Source organism: Cetorhinus maximus, chromosome 15, assembly GCF_964194155.1.
Source record: "Cetorhinus maximus chromosome 15, sCetMax3.hap1.1, whole genome shotgun sequence".
NCBI lineage: Eukaryota > Metazoa > Chordata > Chondrichthyes > Lamniformes > Cetorhinidae > Cetorhinus > Cetorhinus maximus.
In genome coordinates this window covers 21,527,354-21,547,796 of record NC_135893.1, presented here as the reverse complement: position 1 = coordinate 21,547,796, position 20,443 = coordinate 21,527,354, and the positions used below count along the sequence as shown (strand labels likewise).

At 45.5% G+C, this 20,443-nt stretch overlaps 1 protein-coding gene and 1 pseudogene across 1 annotated transcript in view; one reads left to right on the top strand and one right to left on the bottom strand.

The window, feature by feature from the left end:
• tmem88bl (transmembrane protein 88b-like) overlaps positions 1–19,666 on the bottom strand; it is a 42,674-nt gene extending 23,008 nt beyond the window's left edge. Inside the window, exon 1 of the mRNA XM_078559249.1 lies at positions 19,164–19,666. Coding sequence (XP_078415375.1) covers positions 19,164–19,439 — 276 coding nt within the window. The 5' untranslated portion in view covers positions 19,440–19,666. The remainder of the gene's footprint in view (positions 1–19,163) is intronic.
• LOC144691184 (large ribosomal subunit protein eL42-like) lies at positions 11,401–11,805 on the top strand (annotated as a pseudogene).
• Positions 19,667–20,443: the final 777 nt, after the last annotated feature.

Here is a 20,443-nt window from a genome sequence, read left to right as displayed (position 1 = left end):
AGGCTAAGGGGCGGTAAATTTAAATCAGAGATGAGGAGGAATTACTTTTCTCAAAGGCTCGTGAATCTGTGGAATTCACTACCTCAGAGTGCAGTGGATGCCGGGACGCTGAATAAATTTAAGGAGGAGATAGACAGATTTTTAATTAGTAACGGGTTGAAAGGTTATGGGGAGAGGACGGGAAATTGGAGTTGAGGCCCAAATGAGATCAGCTATGATCGGAATGAATGGCGGGGCAGGCTCGAGGGGCTGAATTGCCTACTCCTGCTCCTAATTCTTATGTTCTTATGTTATGTTTACTCTTAGTATGATAACCATCGACGCCTCCGTAAGATGAACACTGACATGCTAGACACTACTTTATTGTGCTTTTGGAAGACAACGGGTGCAGAAATGTGGATTTTATTTGGCATAGAAACAATCAGCTTTGAAGTGGAACATTGCTGCTTTATTATGATGCAAGGATTATTCCGTAACTAATAAGCTTCTGTATATGAATTTTTGGTTGTGTCAGTCATTGATTGTGTTGTGGAGTTAACAATGTACAAGAAAGCAGAGATAATAATGAATAACTATGTAACCATGTAATGTAAATCAAACTTATCTGCAGTTGCCACCAATTAAAAAGAGATGCAAATTGAACACGTGATGGATGATTACTGCACATCTCATGACATTTGATTTAGCGACTGTATTTCTCCAATTTCCCCATCGCTGTAAAGTTGAGAGGTTTGATAAACTCCTCAGATAATCTCCTAAAACACTCTGTACGATGGCTCTAGGTGCAATTAGCTGTTCAAGAGCTTTCATATTGCAAATTCCCCATGGGGCATTTTCTCTTGAACTATTGCAAGGTGTTAATGAACATTGGCTAGAAGGTGAGAAAGCACAAAATGAAAAACAGTGTTTCCCATTAAAGTAATAAATCCAGAATCATTAGCACCATCACAAGTGGACAGAAGGATCTTTTTTGACTTTGTGCCCCTGCACCCACCACCCCTAGTCGAGTGCTATAAGCTAATTCCTCTTGTGTCTATGTTGCTGTTTCTGGTTTTCCTTCCCTGCTATGTTAGCTTTTTTTCTCATCGTTATTTTTTCTGCTTTCTGATTAAGTTATGACAGGGTGCCTCAGTTTTCCCCTGTACTGATTATATCACTGGGAGTGTGCTGCGGCCTGATGAACTGTTTATCTTTTCAGCCTGACTTGAATTGCTTTGTTGAGTTCCTGGCAGAATTTCTTCCTCTGACACGGGTCACATATTGTAGGGAAGGATGTGGGGGTGGGGATCGGGGAGGGGTGTTTTGTACTTCAAGGCTTAGTTGCCTACAACAACTTAAAGGGGCTAAAAGCAAACTACTGCGGATGCTGGAAATCTGAAACAAAAACAGAAAATGCTGGAAAAACTCAGCAGGTCTGACAGCATCCATGGAGAGAGAAACAGAGTTAACGTTTCAAGTGCTTATGACCCAATCAAAGCGTTAACTTAAAGGGGCTGTCTTCTTTGAGGCCAGAAATAAGTTTCCAGCCCACTCTCACAGATCCCGGTTCCAGTATCCAGGTGTAAGTCGCATGCCCAGCATTGCTATATAGGAAGTACAGCATGTAGGCCTGGATTTTACATGAAGAATATGGGTGAGGCTATCAGTGCTCACAGTTAATATGGAGTAAATAGACAGCAACTTCCTGCATCCACACATCCACAGTGCTGTTCAATTTGCCCTGCTGGTCTACAAGTTGTGCTCCACTGGGTACCTTGCCAACATGACATTGAAATTCATGGAAGGGTGTAAAGTTGCTGTACTTACCCACCAAACACACCGGAAAAAGTTAGAGCTGGTGTATTCAGGTGCAAGTGAATTTTTAACCATGTGCTAAGTCTTAATCACTGCCAAACAACATCACTGCACTAAAAATTGCATTTTACAAATCTGGAGACTCATCCCTTCAGAATTTAATTATTGATTTTTTTTAAAAATCCTTTCTATATCTTTTACCTCTTTCCCTTCCATCTTCCACTCTCTTTATTTTGCTTTCTGTACATGATTTTTACAGTGAATTAAATATTCTAATTCATATTTTCTGGTTAAGGCTCTGCATGTTTTTTTTGTTCATTCATGGGGTGTGGGCTTCACTGGCTGGGCCAACATTTATTGCCCACCAGCTGCCTTCTTGAACCTCTGCAGTCCCTGTGGTGTAGGTACATCCACAGTAGCCAGTAGCATAGGTTCTGAGGCCCTGTGACCAGAGTTATTATGGAAAATTGACATAGTCTAAGAGGAAAATGCTGCCAATTGCTCCTCCTCAAGTAGCCTGAGGCTTTTGTCAATTGTACATCATCTGATAACATTGATTTTGTCTCTTTCAGATGAGCGCTCACCAACACCTTATCATCAGGCATGCAGTAGGTCTTTGAAACAGGTCCAGACCTGCAGGTTTGAAAAGACCTTTATAAATTGTGGTAGGAATGCAATGTATTTTAAAAGTCATTGCACAAAGTAAGTTTTGTTTCTTTAATACCAATTAACCCACAAGAGGTGACTCAATGGGCTGAATTTTCCTGGTATTGCGGAGACTTGTTTGGGATGACTATTCTGACGGAAGCGCGGTGCCTTTATACATTCCCTTCTCTGAGAGCTCTTGCAGGAGGCAGGATCTGACTGACATTGGCCACCCAGCCAGCAGTGGATGGCTAATTAGGCTCAATTAAGACCCCACTTGACTCTAAAGTGATGATGCTGCTGGGATCTTTCCAATGACGGACAAGCCCCAGCTAAGGCTGAATCCCAGCTGTTGCTTAGAGTCATCCTCACAGGCCATGGACGCCTCCTTTAAAAACTCCCCTCCTTGATTTGTAGGGATAGACGGGCCACGGCTGCAGGCCATCCCATGGAAGGGGGCCCCTCCACAACAGTGGCCAGGACAGACGTGGACGCACTTATTTTCATGATCCTTCAGAGTGTCTCCATCTTGAGGCGCCCTCGGGGTCTCCCGCCTGCCTCAGCAGTGCCCGCCTCTCCTGCTGGGGTGGCCAGCTGGACATCGCTGCCAGGCCCTCATGTTGGGCCTGCCAGTAACCTGGTCTGCTTGTTGTCTTCCTCAAGGGTCCTAGAGGAAGCTCCTTAATTGGCCGTCTCTGGGAAGATGCTGATTGGTGTTCCGCCACAGCCTGACCCAGAACTGGATCACGATGCATCTGAGAAAATTCAGCCCAGTGTAACTGGGGCAATGATCCTTTCCCTTGTGCTGTATCTCTTTTGAGCAAACAAATAAACAAATTAACATTTTGACAGCCCCTTAAAAGGGCAGCGTAACAAAAGACAAAACTTTAAAGGAAACTTAATAAATCAAATTTGAACATTGTTTCCGGGGCTGATGATGCACTCCAGCCCCTGTGGTGCCCACCAGTCATGGAAGGCCTCAAGCATGCCAGTGAACACTGCATGCTCCCTCTCCAGGGATACCCGGGCGCAAACATAGCCACGGAAGAGGGGTAGACATTCGGGCCAAACAACCTCCCCAACTGCCCGCTGCCTGGACTGGTTAATAGCCACTCCCTTGTATATGTGCTTGCTTATAAAACTACCTGCTCAGGTGGCTGTGATAAAGAAATCCCATGACAATATTCGAGGAATAAAAAGGTGAACAAATCATGAAAAACAGGTCAGCAAAGTGATTTAAACTACTAACAGTGCGCTGGGAGTTATTTCTAGAGGTATAGAATTCAGAAGTACTGAAGTTATGGGCAGGATTTCCCGGTCGGCGTCCAACCTTAGGTTTGGCGGGCAGGCCGGGAGCCCTGGCAGGCTTCAGAGAAAGCATGAAACCTCGTCCAAGGGCGGGATGAGGTTTCATGTAGGCTTTTAAAAATTTAATAAAAGTTTAACTAAAAGTGATGGACATGTCCCAACTCATGTGACAGTGTCACATGAGGGGACATGTCAGGGAAATTTTATTTTTCTATTTTTAACATTATTGAATTTGGCGCCGATCTCCCTGAGGCAGCACTTAGCCTCAGGGAGATGAGTGCGCTCTTTCGTGGGCATGCGCGAAAGAGCGCACTCTCGATTTTGGGATTCCACCTCCGCCCGCACAGGGAGCACATAGCGCTTCTGTGCGGACATCACGCTGGGTGGGCCTTAATTGGCCCACCCATGTAAAATGGCACCACGCCCCCGATCGGGGCGCCGATTGGAAGCGCCTGTGCGCTTCCGCCATTCAACCTCCCCCCCACCCCCCAACGGGGGAAAATTCAGCCCCAATAATTTGTTTGCATTTTTCCTGGCCTTATTAACCTGCTTTATGGCCTTGTTCATGGGGAATCATTAATCCAGAAGCTCCAGGTATTAATAGGGAATCAGTGATTTGGAAATGTGTGGTTGTAACAAGGAATTATTGATCTGGATTAATAAAGAATTACTTCCTTGGGAATGTGGGGGCATTAAAAGGGAATCACAGGGTGGGGATATGGGGCAGCAAGAATGTATTATTAGGTTGAGACTGTGGGGCAGTAACAGGGTACTCAGTTGGGAGCATATGCTTGTTATCCAGATATGGAAGAACCAGGACTAAAGCACATATATAAAGTTTGGAACATGGTCTTAAGGGGTAAGGCCAAACCAGATCATGAAGCATAAAGAGATGAAGACCCCATACCAGAGAGCACTCAATGAGGTAAGCAGGAACCACTCCATGAATCAATTCTTCACCTCCCACTTTAACCCCAATTGCTGAAAAAAAGAGACATGCTGTAATAACTTTTCGCCTTACACTCACCAGGACAGATGCAAGAAGGCCAAATTTCAAAGGGAACAACAATTTATATTAAAGGCAAAACATTGCGGATGCTGGAAATCTGAAACAAAAAACAAAAAATGCTGGAAAAACTCAGCAGGTCTTACAGCATCTGTGCAGAGAAACAGAATTAACGTCTCGAGTCCGTATGACTCTTCTTCAGAACAATTTATATTGCATGAGAAAAGGGGATGCTTGTTGCTCCCTTTGAGATTTGGTTATTCTTGCATCTGTCCGGATGAGTGAAGGCAAAAAGCTTTGACAGCATCTCTCTTTTTTCAACAATACTCTCAAGTTCTGTACTGCCCAGTAACTATTTAATCCCAATTCTGGATAACTCACCAAAATCATCCAGTAGGCAACACACATTACTGATAACGCTCACTGTATGCCTTCATGCTGACAGTTCTATTGAGATTTGTTACACATGAGAACTAATAGATTTTGTAGCTAATATGCTGCAGGGCAATGGCACAAAATGAAACTGATCCATCATCCAACCCGTGTTGCTTACTCACCTCCCCCTTTCACTTGTTTCATTACTTGTCAATGACTGTCCTTTTCCATTATTTTCACAGGACAAGATTTTCGGTTCTTAATGTTTTATGAAACTCTGCATTGTGTATCTGAATTTATTGATGTGGCTCAAAAGCTGAATTAGAGTCTATGAAACATGAAATAGACTTGCAGTAAATGACAGTCAAATTACAGTTAACTGTCTATCAAATTGTGTTATCCCGCCAGTTCTGCCTGATCATCGATTGATCATGTGTCTCTGGAAGTTTCTGTCAATAATCCCTTCACAGTTATATTGAAGGTAATGGGCACAAAGTGAATAATGAAACTGGTCAAGCCGCCTTTGCACCCTGACAACTAATTCAACAGGTTCATTCTGTGGAATCTCTTTCACTGGGACTGAACCTAAACTACATCAGTCATCACCTCCAATTTGCTCTTCCATTGTACTTTGTGTTTTTATTCTGTCAGATACATTGTTTATATGATCTGGAGACAAATAATTAAACATAAATCTCGATCTTGATCCCTGTCTGAAATTCGTCACGTTGTACACCAGTGAAGGGATGGTAGGAAACTTGTTGAGAACACAAACAATCTTCGGTGCTGTTTACTTGGCAAAAACTGAAGCACTGATGTGCTGTTTATAGTTCCTCCATGATCATTCCGACATCCTAGTCCCCATTCCAAAGAATCCTGTCTGCCTCAGTAACCTCAAGCTCAAATTCGAAATAATGCAAGCAACTGGGCCGGAATTTTCCATCCCAGATCAGGATGGATTGGAGACAGGATTGGCAAATAAATGGTGAGGGCAGCCTGCATGCGGGTCTGCCACCTCCATTCCAACTCTGATGGTTTTCCTGAGGACGAACCGGGGGTGGGGGGGATAGTGGGGAGCAGGCAGGAAAGTGAAATTGTCATTTGGCAGATTGCTTCAAAAAAAGGAATGTCTTTAAGGTGGAAGTGGAGGAGTGGAGAGGTTTAGAGAGGGGATTTTACATATTCCCACCCTTGGGCCTAGGGCCCAGGCAGCTGAAGAAAAGAAAGTCAATGGTCAAGCAATTAAACTCAGACGTGCGCAGGAGGCCCGAATCAGAGAAGTGCAGAGGTCTCAGAGGTTTGTAGGGCTGGAGCAAGTTACAGAGATAGGAAGAAGTGAAGCCTTGAAGGGATTGGAAATCAAGAATGAGAATTTTAAAATTGAGGCATTGCTGGACCAGGAGCCAATGAGCCAATGGCCGGAATTTTCCGGCCCCGTTGGCATCGAACGTCATGGCAGACGGGGAGAGGGGGCGGGGTCAATATGGCGAAAAGGCCAAAAATTGGAAGCACAGCGGGCTCATCCGATGGTGCCCGCCATGGCGGAACGCCAATCCCGCTGGTGACCAGCGTGAACCCATTTCATATCCCGCTAATGGGGTGCAAAGTAAGGCCCGACTGGAATCACCCCCCCACGCTGAATTTACTTTTGCGCCGGCGGGTAAACATGCCGGCCCAGAACGCATCTGGATGTGTGACATGCAGAAGTCAGGGCTTACCATTAGGGCCTTGCTCAGGTCGCGGACATCCGAGGAGCAGAAGATGCTGGAGCCCTACAGCTACCGGACCCTAGGGGAACATGTGCATCGCAGGCTAGGTGGATTCCCATGGACATGGCTCTGCCGCAAAGTAGCTCAGGGAAGGTGGGGCGGGGGGTCTCCGTTGATGTCCTAGGTCTGCTTCGGAACATCGCAGTCTTGGCCATGGACTGCTACGGATTATCGGTGAGGGAAGGGAGAGGAAGGTCTGGCTGTGAGTGGGAGAAGAAGGTGTACTGGGGGTGGGGTGGTGGGAGAGGTAGGTCTAGGTTTGACTGGGAGAGGAAGGTGTGCCGGTGGGGGGGGGGGGGGGGGGGGGGGGGTGTCGGGGGGTGAGGTTGGGAGTGGGGGGAGCGATGGTGTCAGGGGGTTGGTGAGGTTGGGAAGGCGGAATAGGGAGTATGGATGGGAGGAGAGTGTAACGGGGGAGAATGCGTCAAGTGGGGAGGTAGGTGTAAGGGAGGAGGAAGGTGTAAGGGAAGGTGTTCGGAGGGGGGAAGGAGTTCGGAAGAGGGAAGGAACTTGGCGGGGGGGTGGTGTCCGGGGGAGGAAGGAGTCTTGGGGGAGAAAGGAGTAAGGGTGGAGGAGGGTGTAAAGATGGGAGATGTCCAGGTGAATGTGCAAGGGAGGATCTGTGGAGTCAATGACTGCCTCCTGGGGTGCGAATTACGGGTGGGTGTGGTAGGAGGGAATGGTGAGTATGAGAGGGGCAGATTGAGCTGGAAGAGTGGGAGGGTGAGGGTGTGATGGTAGAGGTAGAAGGGACGGCAGGGGTGGTTGGTGGGGACTCGGAGGCAGACATGGGCCCTGGGGGTGGGAAGGAGGTGGTCGGGAAGGTGAATGCGGATGGGGTTGGGATTCTCGGGAAGGTAGGGAAACATGCACATTTACCTGGACACCCTGGAAAGAAAAGGGTTCAGGTTGGTAGGTGATTGGGGGGGTAGGTGGAAGGTGGTGTCGGTGTGGGGTCCACAGTGATGGGGAAAGAACATGGGTGACTGGGGGAAGGGAAAGGACAGGGGAGCTTGCACGAAACTTAACTACGACCATGGTTTTCAAATTGAAAGTGAGCAGAGCCTTGTGTTAGACAGGCATAGTTGCTGTATGGGAGTGCAGTCGGAGGATGGGCAGAGATGCAGGTCAGCTCCGATGGACAATTGAAAGAGAACCCGAACAGGCAGCGCTGAAAATGCTCAGGACATTGAGGTTGAGGAAGGCTTTGCGTGTGTGGGACAACACCTGCATGAGGCTCCGAAAGGCCCTGCCTCACACACACTTCTTCCTCCAGAATCACATGTGGTCCGGCTGTGTGCAGCTGAACTGCTAGAGGGGGGAATGTAGGGGGAGGACTCACAAAGCCTGTAAATGAAGCTGAAAGATAACATTACACATTATTCAGTGAAAGTGAACATATTTTCAGATCATAAAGTGACAAAATGTGTTCACCCGTGCAACCCCTTGTGATCAGGATTCCCTAACCTTCCAGGCTACCACTTCTTCTAGGTGCTGCCCTGGCATCCACAGCAGGCATGGAGACAGCCTGTGCAGTGGTTGACCTTGTTGCCTCTGATGACTTTGGTGTATGTCCTCTGGATAGCCAAGGCCTTGAGGACCCCAGCTTGCTTTGGCTATCCTCCTGTGGGCCGGCTGCTCCCTATGCGGTGACAGAGGATGAGTTTGAGGGGGTCACAGTCAAAGGGGACTCAGAGGGAGAGGACAGCCTCTGAGGCTCCTGAGTGGATGACCCAGGGATGTCCAGCTGCCACTCCTCCTCCTGTTGGGTGCCCAAGGGCCCCAAACTGACTCTTTGAGGGGAAGGAGCACCTGGAGTGTTGTTTAAGGTGCACCGTTTCCCTCTTGCATTGCCACTGCAGGAACTCACCCATGGCTACCCGATGGAGTGCAAGTCTCCGCATTCTGCTGGACCAGGGTCTCTATGGCATCCGCCATCCTTCCCATGGAGACATACAACATGCACACATGTGAACAGCGCTTCATCAGAGAGCAGGCGGACGCACTCCTCCGACTCGTGTGCCACTCTGTTGAGGGTTTCCAACAGCTCTGTGTGATGTTCTCCCACCTTCTGCTGACTCTCCATGATGAGTTGGAAGGCCAAATCCAGAGGCTCGTCATCTGACTCAGGCATCACAGGTGCCTCTTTCCCAGCAGTCCTCCGAGTGCTGGAGAGCTCGGCTGAGCCCACCTCCTCCTGCTGCGGACACATGTTTGGTGTGGTGATCACCAGATAGTGAACCTGAGCCTGCTCTAGGTCTAGGTCCCACCGAGGTATACGTCTGCGCTGGTGATGGGTCTTCCAGGCTGCTTATTTCCAGCTCTTCAAAGGAGGATGTGTCCTCTTGGCTGGAGGTGAGGACGTGGATGGAGCTGAGGGACTGGCTGGCTGAGGGCGTCAGTCGCTTGGCACAGCTCCCTGTGAAGCAAAGTAAAGATAATTAGTGCATGGCAGCAGAGTCAAAAGCAGGAGAGAGAGAGAACTCACAGCTGTGTTGAGAGAGGGATGATGGGTGGGTGTTCGCTGCAGGCACAGTTCATGTCCTCACCAGCGTTGGCATGCTCCTCAAAGTGAGTGAGGGGCCTAATGTGGGCCACTCCACCCCCCCGGTCTGGGACTTCTCTCTGCTGTTGCCAGCCAGCTTTTCCTGCATGAAAACATGAGTCTGAGCAAGACCCATGGCATTGCGTGGAATGTTTGTGTGGTGAGCCATGGACGGGATGAGGACATGAGCTCCAGGGGATATGAGCCTGATGGAGATATGAGGCTGTGTGTGTCAGTGTGTGGGTTGTCCCTTGAGGTGTGAGATCCCTGTGGATGTGTGATGGGTTTGTGAGTGTGTGAGTCGAGAGTGATGAGGTGGTTGACTTACCCTGGCGGAACGGATAAGAGCATTCATCCTCTTCCTGCACTGGATGCCTGACCTCCTTTTTGCTCCGGTGGCACTGACCACCACTGCCACCGCCTCCCAGGCTGGATTGGTGACTCTGGTGGACCTCCTACAGCCAGAGCAGGGGGTAGAGGACATCACGGCAGCCTTCCACTGCACCCAGCAGGTGCCCCAGAGAGGCGTCACTAAATTTGGGAGCTGCCGTCTTCTTTGCTTTCGGGGCCACCTGTTGCCTGGAGCAGTCCTGGTCTGAAGACATGAAGTAGGCTGCGCTCTGGTGCACTTTAAATATGGCACCTGGAGCGAGGAAATGCTGAGGGCACGGCGTGATGGGCAAATCTGAGCCCTCCCACCAGCGATCTGGCGCATTTCCCATGAACGCATCATTAACGCTGGGATTGGGACAAGATGAAGCATAAAGCCACCATTGCGGCCGATGGGTAAAATGTCCCTTTGCACGATTCCGCCCAATGTAGATCAGCGAGCATGGCGGCGAGCGGGGACGGGGGTGTGTTGTGGTGGTGATAGGTGAACAGGACGTGGTGTGAGTAAGGGCATAAGCAGCAGAGTTTTGGGAGACCTCGAGTTTACGTAGGGGGGCAAAGGCAGGAGGCCAGCAGAGAGAGCATTGGAATACTCAAGCCTAACCAACAAAGTTCAGATTTCACAAAGTGTTAAACAGTCCCAGTTTCCAGCTGAGGTCTATACATTATTTCTGTGGGAATCAACATGGATTTGCTTTCAAAGTCTCATTCAGTCAGGGGCAGCCAGTGCTAGACTACAATAATCAATGCTGCTAACAAAAATCCATCTCCTAAACCACTAATAGCTATAATTCTTTCTCACCTTTCACTGAGTAAAAACACAATATTATAAGTCAACAAAATAACAACTGAGAATTCTTTATATTATAACAGCACACAAGTAACAGACTCAGAGCTATAAATAAAAGCAGTCAGAAAGTGAAGTTACACCAAGAAATCTTATGAGTGGGTTAGTTTGAATTTAACGGGATTAGGTCTGCTGCCTGTTTCACTCCTGATCTGATTTTACCGGCCATCTAATCTTACTCTCCAGGGACTTGCACAGAGAGGCAAATCAGACAGGGTGTTACACGGGAACCAACTCAATTTCACTGGTTCCCCACCCAGCAGACTAGTTAAAATTACCCCATCATGTCTTTGAACCTGGAAGTCTGGCTGGCTAGCATACAGCCTTTCCTTATTGCCTCTGTGAAACAATGCTACTGAGTTCAGGGAGTGGACCAGCTAGGATGAGGGGATGGTAGTAGAGTGGTAGTGTTACTGGATTAGCAGTTCAGAGGCCTGGACTAATGTATCCAGAGATATCAATTCAAATTCCATCACAGCAGCTGAGGGAGTTTAAATTCAATTAATTAATCTGGTATAAAATACTAGTCTCATTGATAATGATCATGAAACAACCAGATTTCTGTGAAAAACCATCTGTTTCACTCCTGTCCTTCAGGGAAGACGATCTGCCATCCTTACCCAGCCTGACTTACATGTGGCTTCAGACCCACAGCAATGTGGTTGACTCTTAAACTGTCCTCTGAACTGATCCAGCAAGCCACTTACTTGTTTCAAAACCACACTGCCGGGGTTGGGAAGATGGTCAACGTACCAAAGACCCGGAGGACATACTGCAAGAAGTGTCGTAGGCACCAGCCCCATAAGGTTACCCAATATAAGAAGGGAAAGGATTCCTTATACGCACAGGGTAAGAGGCGTTATGACAGAAAGCAGAGTGGTTATGGTGGATAGACAAAGCCTATATTTCGGCAAAAGGCTAAGACCACAAAGAAGATTGTGCTGAGACTGGAGTGTGTGGAGCCCAACTGTCAATCAAAGAGAATGTTGGCCATCAAGAGGTGCAAGCATTTTGAGCTGGGTGGAGACAAGAAGAGGAAGGGCCAAGTCATCCAGTTCTAAGCTGCATCCTTTGTGTTTTTCGGAGTACACATTCACAATAAAATTAATTAAAGTTAAAAAAAAAACCACTACAGAATAAAGCACTGTGGATGTATCTACACCATGTGGACTGCAGTGGTTCAAGAAGAGGCCTCACCACCACCTTTGCAAGGGCGATTGATGATGGCCAATAAATGCTAGGCTCATCAGCAATATCTGCATCCTAAGGACACATTTTTAAAAAGGTGGAGAAAGAGGGAATTGATGTCACGTTTCTCTAGAGTTCTATCCTGTGAACGATAGAGTTGATCATTTATGACCACATGATTAGCACTTTGTGTGGTGTTGATCTGTGTGGGGAGCAAGTTGATCATTTGGGTCTGAGGACTGATTTCCTTGGGTAGGGGATTGATTACTTTTATGGGGCAGGCATGACCCTGTACATCTCCCCTTCACCTTGGAGTGTTTGTGTTCCAACTTAATTGCTATATTCTCCCAATTATTTTGTTTCAGTGCGAAAGTATTTCCAACAACTTGCACCCTGAACACGAGACCTTGATTGACGTTTGAATCTTTAGCAGATCATCAGCAGATACATCATAGGACCTGGTAAGCATAGTGTATGTTAATCAGCATTGAGTACAGTCCTTGGATAAATAGTCCATCCGGCATAGCCCAGTACAATCATCGCAAACAGAACAAATATCTTTATCTGTTGGAAAAACTAAGAGGACTGTGGTGGAAGTCGACTGGACCTACTGAAGGTGCAGGGTGACATGTGGCTTGTGCTGTCCTCATCATGACTGCACAAAAGATTTGCTTTCTACACTTTCTTGAGTCCCCTGCCTTTCGCAAGTTGCTTGGTGGAAACGAGGTTGCCAGGGGAACACTTATTAACCCTGATTCTCCAAGCCCTGGTTGAAGTCAAACAGCTGCTTCCAGTGAAATAAATCTACAGAGTCGTCGATGCCCATTTCAGGAACAAAAGTGGTTCTGTGAAAATTGGTTGTGATGGAAGTTATCTTGTGGGCTAATTGATGCTGCCAATCTATGGGAACCACTCATCTGCCCATCATTTAGAAGCATTCAGTGTCACTCACTCAGCTAGTAAGTGCTTCATCCTGCTGTTAAGAGAAGTTTACTCTTTGAAAAATCCACTCAGACTGAATATAGTCTGACTGGCAGTGAGGCAGGTAATTTATAATGTTCCCTTACTATGCTTCAATATTATGGACCACAGTGGCTTTCATTTTGGTATCTTCTCCACCTCCTTCCCAAATAGCGGAGTAGTTGGGAAAAGTTTAATCATTTGGAAGACAGGAAGGAAGAGACAGAGCGATGATAATGAATTTTGATGACAGAGTTGAGATATCAAGTGGGCTTTGATGGGCCATATGGCCTCTTGTTTTTTTAAAATTATATTTCTGTATTTTCTAAAATTAAATCTATTTGCTGGCAGTCTAATTGCAAATTCTGCTGCAGCTCTCTTGTGGGACTTGGAAGAGGGACATTACTTAATGTGACTAGGAAACAGTTACTAAAAGTGTGATGGAACTGAAATTATGGAAGCCACTATTTTGAAATCATGCATCAATATTCAACATAAAATTTCAAATCTAATTATTTTGCAGAGTGAAATTTCCTGATGCATCACAGCATTCATAGTACTGTCACAAAAGTATAATAATTCTCATAATATTATTGGGATTATAAAAGTAAGTTAATAGTGGGGTTTGGATAGTTTCTGTGTGTGTGTGTTGGGGGGGATTAATTGAGTTGTAGACAGCTGGTCTGGAGGCTTTGACTCATCAAAAGGAAGCTAGGTTTGAAATGCTAAATAGGTAAACATGGCTGAAGTTTTAGAATGTGAGGTGAGGAGAATTTCCATTTTTAGATAAATCAGGATAGTTTGAATTTCAAAGAAACGGTAGGATGTTACACCTAGCCAGAGAAGCTAGGCCAAGCAGTGTGTTTGTTTTTCCCAAAGGTTACTAATAATATTAGCATCGTGAAAAGATTTATATTATGAGAAAAGTAAAGTTCCAAAGACATATGGGAACAATAGAATTTGCATTAAAAGGGAGAAACATGTACAAAAGAGGTTGAGGTTACGTGTTAGAAATGCATTGTGAGACCTACCAGAAGTGTGAAAATCCTCCAGTAGTTGTGCATTAAGCTGTTGTCTACAGAAACTGAAGCTGGGAAAAGCCATTTTGAATTCTACTGTCCAGGGTATTGTGTTGATTTGCCTGGATCTGTTTAAATCTTTTTTTTTCTGTTGCCTTAATGGGGGTGTAACTGGAAGCCAGGTTAATTAGGGGTTTTAGAAGTTATTATAGTAGCAATTTGTAGACCTATGTATGGGCTTGAAATCTTTTCCTTTGTTAATAAAGGTTTAATTTAGTTTTCTAAAAAATCTCTAAGTCTTGGTAGACTTCTACTTCTGAATTCAGGGCACGCATCTTGAAATAAAATACAAATTACAAAATTGTTGCGACCACGTGATTAAGTTTCCCTCATGGATTTGATCCCCCTGGCACACATCGTCTGCCGTGTCATAATCGTTACAGAAAGCCATTTGGCACATCCAGCTGGCCAGGGCTGGATCTTGAACTGGGGTAGCCTAGCTTCATCCCATTTCCCCACACTTTCCCAACATTATTTTTTTAATATATTTTCCTTTTCCCAATATAAAATAACTTCCTTACAATTGATTTTAAAGTCTTTGCCTCAATAGCCACTTGTGGCAAGCCTTTCCATCTAGTAAGAATGATGTGGATAGATTTGGGATGTTTGACACTTTTGGGTTGGTCTATGCTGCATACCACACCCTGTAATACCACTCAGGTGCTGCTTTGACAATTTTGACCATATTCTGGATTGGCTCCAGAGACCCAGTGTGAAACCCAGAGCACCTGAGCATGAGGAGCCTGCGCATGTGCAACTGTTACCAAGCTTTTGAGTTTGCGATGCTACATGGTGTCTCGAAAAACTTTGATCAAGTCACCCCTTAATTCCAGGGAATACAGCCCTCGTGTGTACAACTTCTCCTCGCAACTTAACTCTGGGAGTTCAGGTATCATTCTGGTAAACCCTCGCTACACTCCCTCCAAGTCCAGTATATCCTTCCTAATGTGTGGTGCTCAAAACTGGTGTGATTGAAGCAGAGCACTTACAGAGCTGGAGGGTGAGTCCTACCCTCTTGTATTCTAGTCCTCTAGATTTAAATGTCAGCTTTCCATTAGCCTTTTTGATCATTTTACAACTCTCCCCTTGGTCTACAACCTTGCAGAAAATAGCAGCCCTGAGGGCAAGTGGCAGCAGCAGCAGAAACTATTCATATTTATTACTTTTACTTTGAAATGACGTGGTATTTTTTGCCTTTAGAAGGAAATTACTGCCTCATTTATATTGCGATGCTGACTCCAAAGGCCAGGCTGTGATCCAGCAGTGTATGGAATGGCTGTGAGGATGTCTCACTTAAGGATTTCAATTTATTACATTTGCAGTTCATAAAGTTTAAAGGCTGCGGAAAGGATACCGAGAGAGGTTTAGCGTGAGCATGGGCACAGAGGCAGAACGAGACGCTCAAATAAAGGCGCAAATATAATAAGGAACAGGAGTCACATACATGGCAGCCAGGGATAAGAGGATAGCAGAGAGGTAAATGGTGCAGCAGAGTGTAGTAGGGCAAAGGAAATAGATTATTCAAGATCTTATGGCTTATAGTGGCATAAGGCTGGAAGTAGTATTAGGAAAGAGCAGATGTGATCAATAAATTCTCCATGTCATATCAAGACTTGTAAATTCTGAATATGTGGAGCAGAATTGTGCAGAAAAAAGTCGAATTCTCGTCCAATAATGGACATCGTACAGGTCAGTCATCCAGGACTGAATACTGGAGATTGGGAGTACGGCTGAATATTCTGGAGCTTGGATGATCAGGGAGGATTTGGTATAGAAATTTTAATAGGTGGAGTACATTCCTTGATATGGCTTCTGACCTGACACGGGGAGGGTTAATGCCTGGATGAAAGTAACCCCATGTTTCATCCCTACACCTTGGGTTTTCAAACTAAGCAGTGACACTGGGAGTGGTGGCGAGATCCCCAGGAATGAAACAAATTGAGCCGTTTCAGCCAAACGAGATTTTTCTTTGTCAACGTTAAGGGCAGAATTTTACGGCAGCGGGATTTTACGGTCCTGCCGAAGTCAATGGACCTTTGAACAGCTCGCCACATTTTACAGCCCCAGCCCTGCCATAAGGGGGCAGTAAAATTCCGCCCTAAGTATTGAAAACAAAGTAATTCTACCATATTTTGAAAACAAACTGTGGAGAGTAGTTTACCCTTAAACATGCTGGCCCAGGACTTACTCAGAGCTCAGGGCGCACTGGGGGCACTTTAGGGCTGATGGAGCTTGCAGCAATAAACATTGCTCAGGGCGCACTGTTTGTGTAGTGCTGGGGATTCTGAGTGGGAGGGAGGTTCTGAATTGAAAGGAGGTGGAATTGGCAAGATGTTATCACCTACAGCAAGTCCTGCCAATCCCGCCCCTGATGCCCCCCAACTTGCCTTCATGAAGCAGATTTGTGGTACTTTCAGGAATGTGGAAAGCGGGACACAGCAACTTCTGAAAAGCCAGAACAAAAAATAAAAAATACCTGGAAAAACTCAGCAGGTCTGGCAGCATCGGCGGAGGAGAGTACAGTTGACGTTTCGAGTCCTCATGACCCTTCAACAGAACTAAGTAAAAATAGGAGAGGGGTGCTGCCAGGCCTGCTGAGTTTTTCCAGGTATTTTTTATTTTTTGTTTTGGATTTCCAGCATCCGCAGTTTTTTGTTTTTATCTCTGAAAAGCCAATTTCCTTACAGCAAGTGCATCCCAGAGATGGGTCCATTTTTCCCATTGAGGAGAACTTGGTCCTCCGATGATGGTCAAAAATGCTATTTCCCTCCGCCAAACTAGTTGGCGCTGTAGGGTTTCAGGTGTGGGTCTCCGGCCCAGGTTACTTAAAAAGCCTGGCTCTGGGAATACAGACAGGAATTGAGTTCCCAGCATAGAAGTGGTCCCCTGCTCCTTCATTGTTGTGGTGATGAAGCAGGATTGTGGTTCTAAAACCTCCCCCCCCCCCCCATTGTTTGTTGTTATTGAATTTAATCTAAATAGCTCAACCATCACTTAACATATGAATGTTAAACACAATGGGAGGATTCTCAACTCACATTTTAATTAAAGCATGTTATGTTATAAATAATGGTGCTGACAACATTTAACTGCCCAGCATTTTGCAGGCTACAGCTAAACTCCTTATAGAAATGGTAGCTTTAACAGCTCCCTCAGCATAACAGGAGAGTTGTGGCTAGACATGGTGATTCACTATCCATCGGTAGCACTCCTTAGTGTAAGCACCCCTGGAACCTGAAGATACGAGTCTATGTACATAACACCAGATAAAGGCCTGTGGACAAGGAGTGTAAATATCTGGAAATTCCCACCCGAAGTCAACGGACCTTTAGCTGGTCCGTCAAATTTTCCATCCCACCCATGACGATTCTCACAATGGGTGGAACTGGAAAATCCCAGCCATAAATATTCATACAGACATTAGGGAGCACTGCTGCCCTCAGGAATAATCTGAATAAAAACCATAGCATTATCCAGGCAGGGGATGTAATTTGCGGCAGAACTCATTTCTCCCAGATTTCCATCCTTCGGCCTCAGTAGGAAATTTTGCCCGGGTTGGGGGGGGGAGGTGGGCTTTTTTTCCTTATAATCCCTACCACTCCCCCCGCCCTGCATTACAGTTTGACATGCAAGTGCCGTAAGTGGGTATGACTGGGGAGCGGCCAACTGCCTGGGATGCAACCGAAAGTTTACACTGTAGGACTTAAACCAGACCAAGTCGCCACCTCCACCAAATGCCCCAGTCATGTCAGATCACCAAAATCAGGTTTAATCTGCGACAACCAGAGAAGTGAAACAAAACCCTGGCCCTCAGAGTGGCCCATTTCTACGGTGCTGTGGCGAGGTGCAATCTCAGTTTCATGTCATGTCTTGTCCTTCTCCTCTAGTGGTAGAATTTGGGCTGAGACTATTTTAGGTTTAGCAAGGCACAACAGCTTGTTCATTTTCACTTATGGCTTTCAAACCGCGTCAATTTTCCAGTTAACTTTATATCTCATCTTCAATCGAACGACGAAAATATCTTTGAAGACTATAAATTGTATTGAATTTTCAGAAATGGAGGGGAACTTATTCTAAAGAAAAAGGAATTTTTCCAGCAGACCAGTTAATGGAAAATACTGAGACACTGACCGACTTGCTAGACTTTTAAGTCCCTTGACTATGCAGCAGTTTAAAAATTGCTAATAATTTCAGTTTATTCCCTCCCATTTTAAGCCCTGATACATCAACGTCTGGGAATGCAGACATGGAAGCAAGTGTTCCCAGATCTCCACCTACATCACTTCCCGAGATTTACGGAAAAGCATGGCTCAGCGGGTGAGTTGCCAGCCTATTTCCCACCCCTTAACAATTGGGAGTATGTGCCCGCCAGTCACCAGATGCCCCTACAGTGTTTGAGAGTGGGATTTTGGCAACATCTTTATTAAAGATGCAAACATGAAAGCCACTGACCCTGTGCCATTTTTTAAACTAGAACAACAGCCTGCATTTGTGGATTATAAAGATGGGTCAGGGTGTCTCTAAGGTTTCCTTGTTTTCATATTCAGACTTGGAGCATTTTTCAAAGAAAGTATTGTTAGGAAAATTCACAATAACTCTGGGATTTTTCTTAAAAAAATAAACCCTTGCAATCTCTTCTGAGTGAAGATGATTAAAACCTTTTCTTGCCTTGAAAATGTACCTTTAGCAGAAGTTAGTTTTAATGCAAAATGAGTGCAGAAAATTGGACCATTGGACTAAAGTTTCTGGTAATATAGTTTCAGCATGATTCACACTCCAGGCAGCTGCAGAGCAATAGCTAAAGCTCACTCTCTGACAGAACTGGACCATTTTAATATTTTTATAGTTGCACCATCTGTTCACATTCAAAACCTTTGAAAGTTTTCATTGATATCAGACAAGCATTAAAAAAATGCTGCTTCCTCACTGGGCAGGTCATCATCAATAGTAATCCTCTACCACTCAGACGACGGGCTAAATTTGGATCAATGTGAAGGGAGCACCATCTCCTCCGTATTAATCAGGAATGCTGTATTTCTTGTCTTTTAGCCTCGGTCAGACAAACAGAGCACTCAAACTGCAATTATTTTAACAGAAAGCGCAATCATTTATCAAAAGACTCAGGCAGTCTTTACAGCCTTTTAACTTTAGTCAGCATTATCTGTGGTCCAGCAGGCCACCTTGTATCCACTGTTACAATTTCACAGCCAAGCCAAAGCAAATAGAGAATTAGCATTCCTAGCCATAGGTTACTTACCCTGGAGTGACACTGAAACCCAAAATACACCACCACAATAGTGGGCAGCAGCACAATGCAAAACACAATGCCCATCAGGACAAAGTTCAGAAGGAACAGCACAAAGTTAAAGGCAGTGACCAGGAAAGCCCATCCCCAGAACTCGCACATGCTGCGGGCCTCCAGTGGCCATGGCCGGTCATCAATGTTGTACGGTGGAGGGTGGACATGATTGAGCATGCAGGCAGTGTCTGACACACTGTCCGCCTCAAAGTCCTCAATTTCTTGCTCTGCCATTTTGCCGCTGCAGATATTTCTTTTTTGATTTGTCTCCCACAGTTAATTGATTTTTGCTGCAGTTCCTGGCTTCAGTGTTCAGGATCCGACGACGAACTGGGCTAGGCTCTGATCCACACAGATAGTTTCCTTGTCAGTTTTCCTGCTATTCCCACGTAATGTTGCCCTGTCCTGCGATAGATAGGAATCACTTTCAGCGTTGAGGAGGGCTGAGGAGTCCAGCCTTGCACGAGCAGCATCCACACAAACGGCAGCTGATTCTATCAGCCTTTGATACTAAGCCAGTTAGTCGAGATTAACAAGCTGCCTGAGGATGCAGTCCTTCCCGCCACGAACCAATCCCCTTGTGCTGTATCCCAGCCACTGAGCATGCATTACCCAGATCAGCACCTGGGTATCAGACAATCAGCATAAACTGAAGCAGCAACTAACAGGTAACAGCTGCTGACACACACACACAAGGTACACAACCTTAAAGCAGCCCATGCATTCTGTGCTTATGAACTGGCAGCAGCTAAACTGTGGCATTTAGTAAATTAGTAAATAAATTGTTTTTGCATGTAACATTAATAGTAATTCTTAACAATGTTACATTAATAATGTTTTACAATACAGGAGCGCACAGTTTTTAAATTTCACGTTGACTCTTGTGCTGCGTCATCTAAAGATCCTGAAATAAATATAATTGCAGACGTGTAAATTATGATTCTAAGAGTAGCTCAGAGCGATACTTCATTACACAATATTTTGTAGCTAACCACAGCTGAAAATGCATTAACCGCGGGTAGCCGGAATAAAATTTAAACATAACTGGTGACTCTATCCCTTGACTAACAATTTATTTTAATACAACTAACTTTGCGATCACATTGTTAATTCCAGAACTTAAAATAAAGCATATTCAGTAGTTTAATTAGTCAAGGGCTGTATCAATTCTATCATTATTTGTACAAAAGATTCATGAGTTCTCAAATCTGCTCCCATTCTCTTTTACATATTCTGCC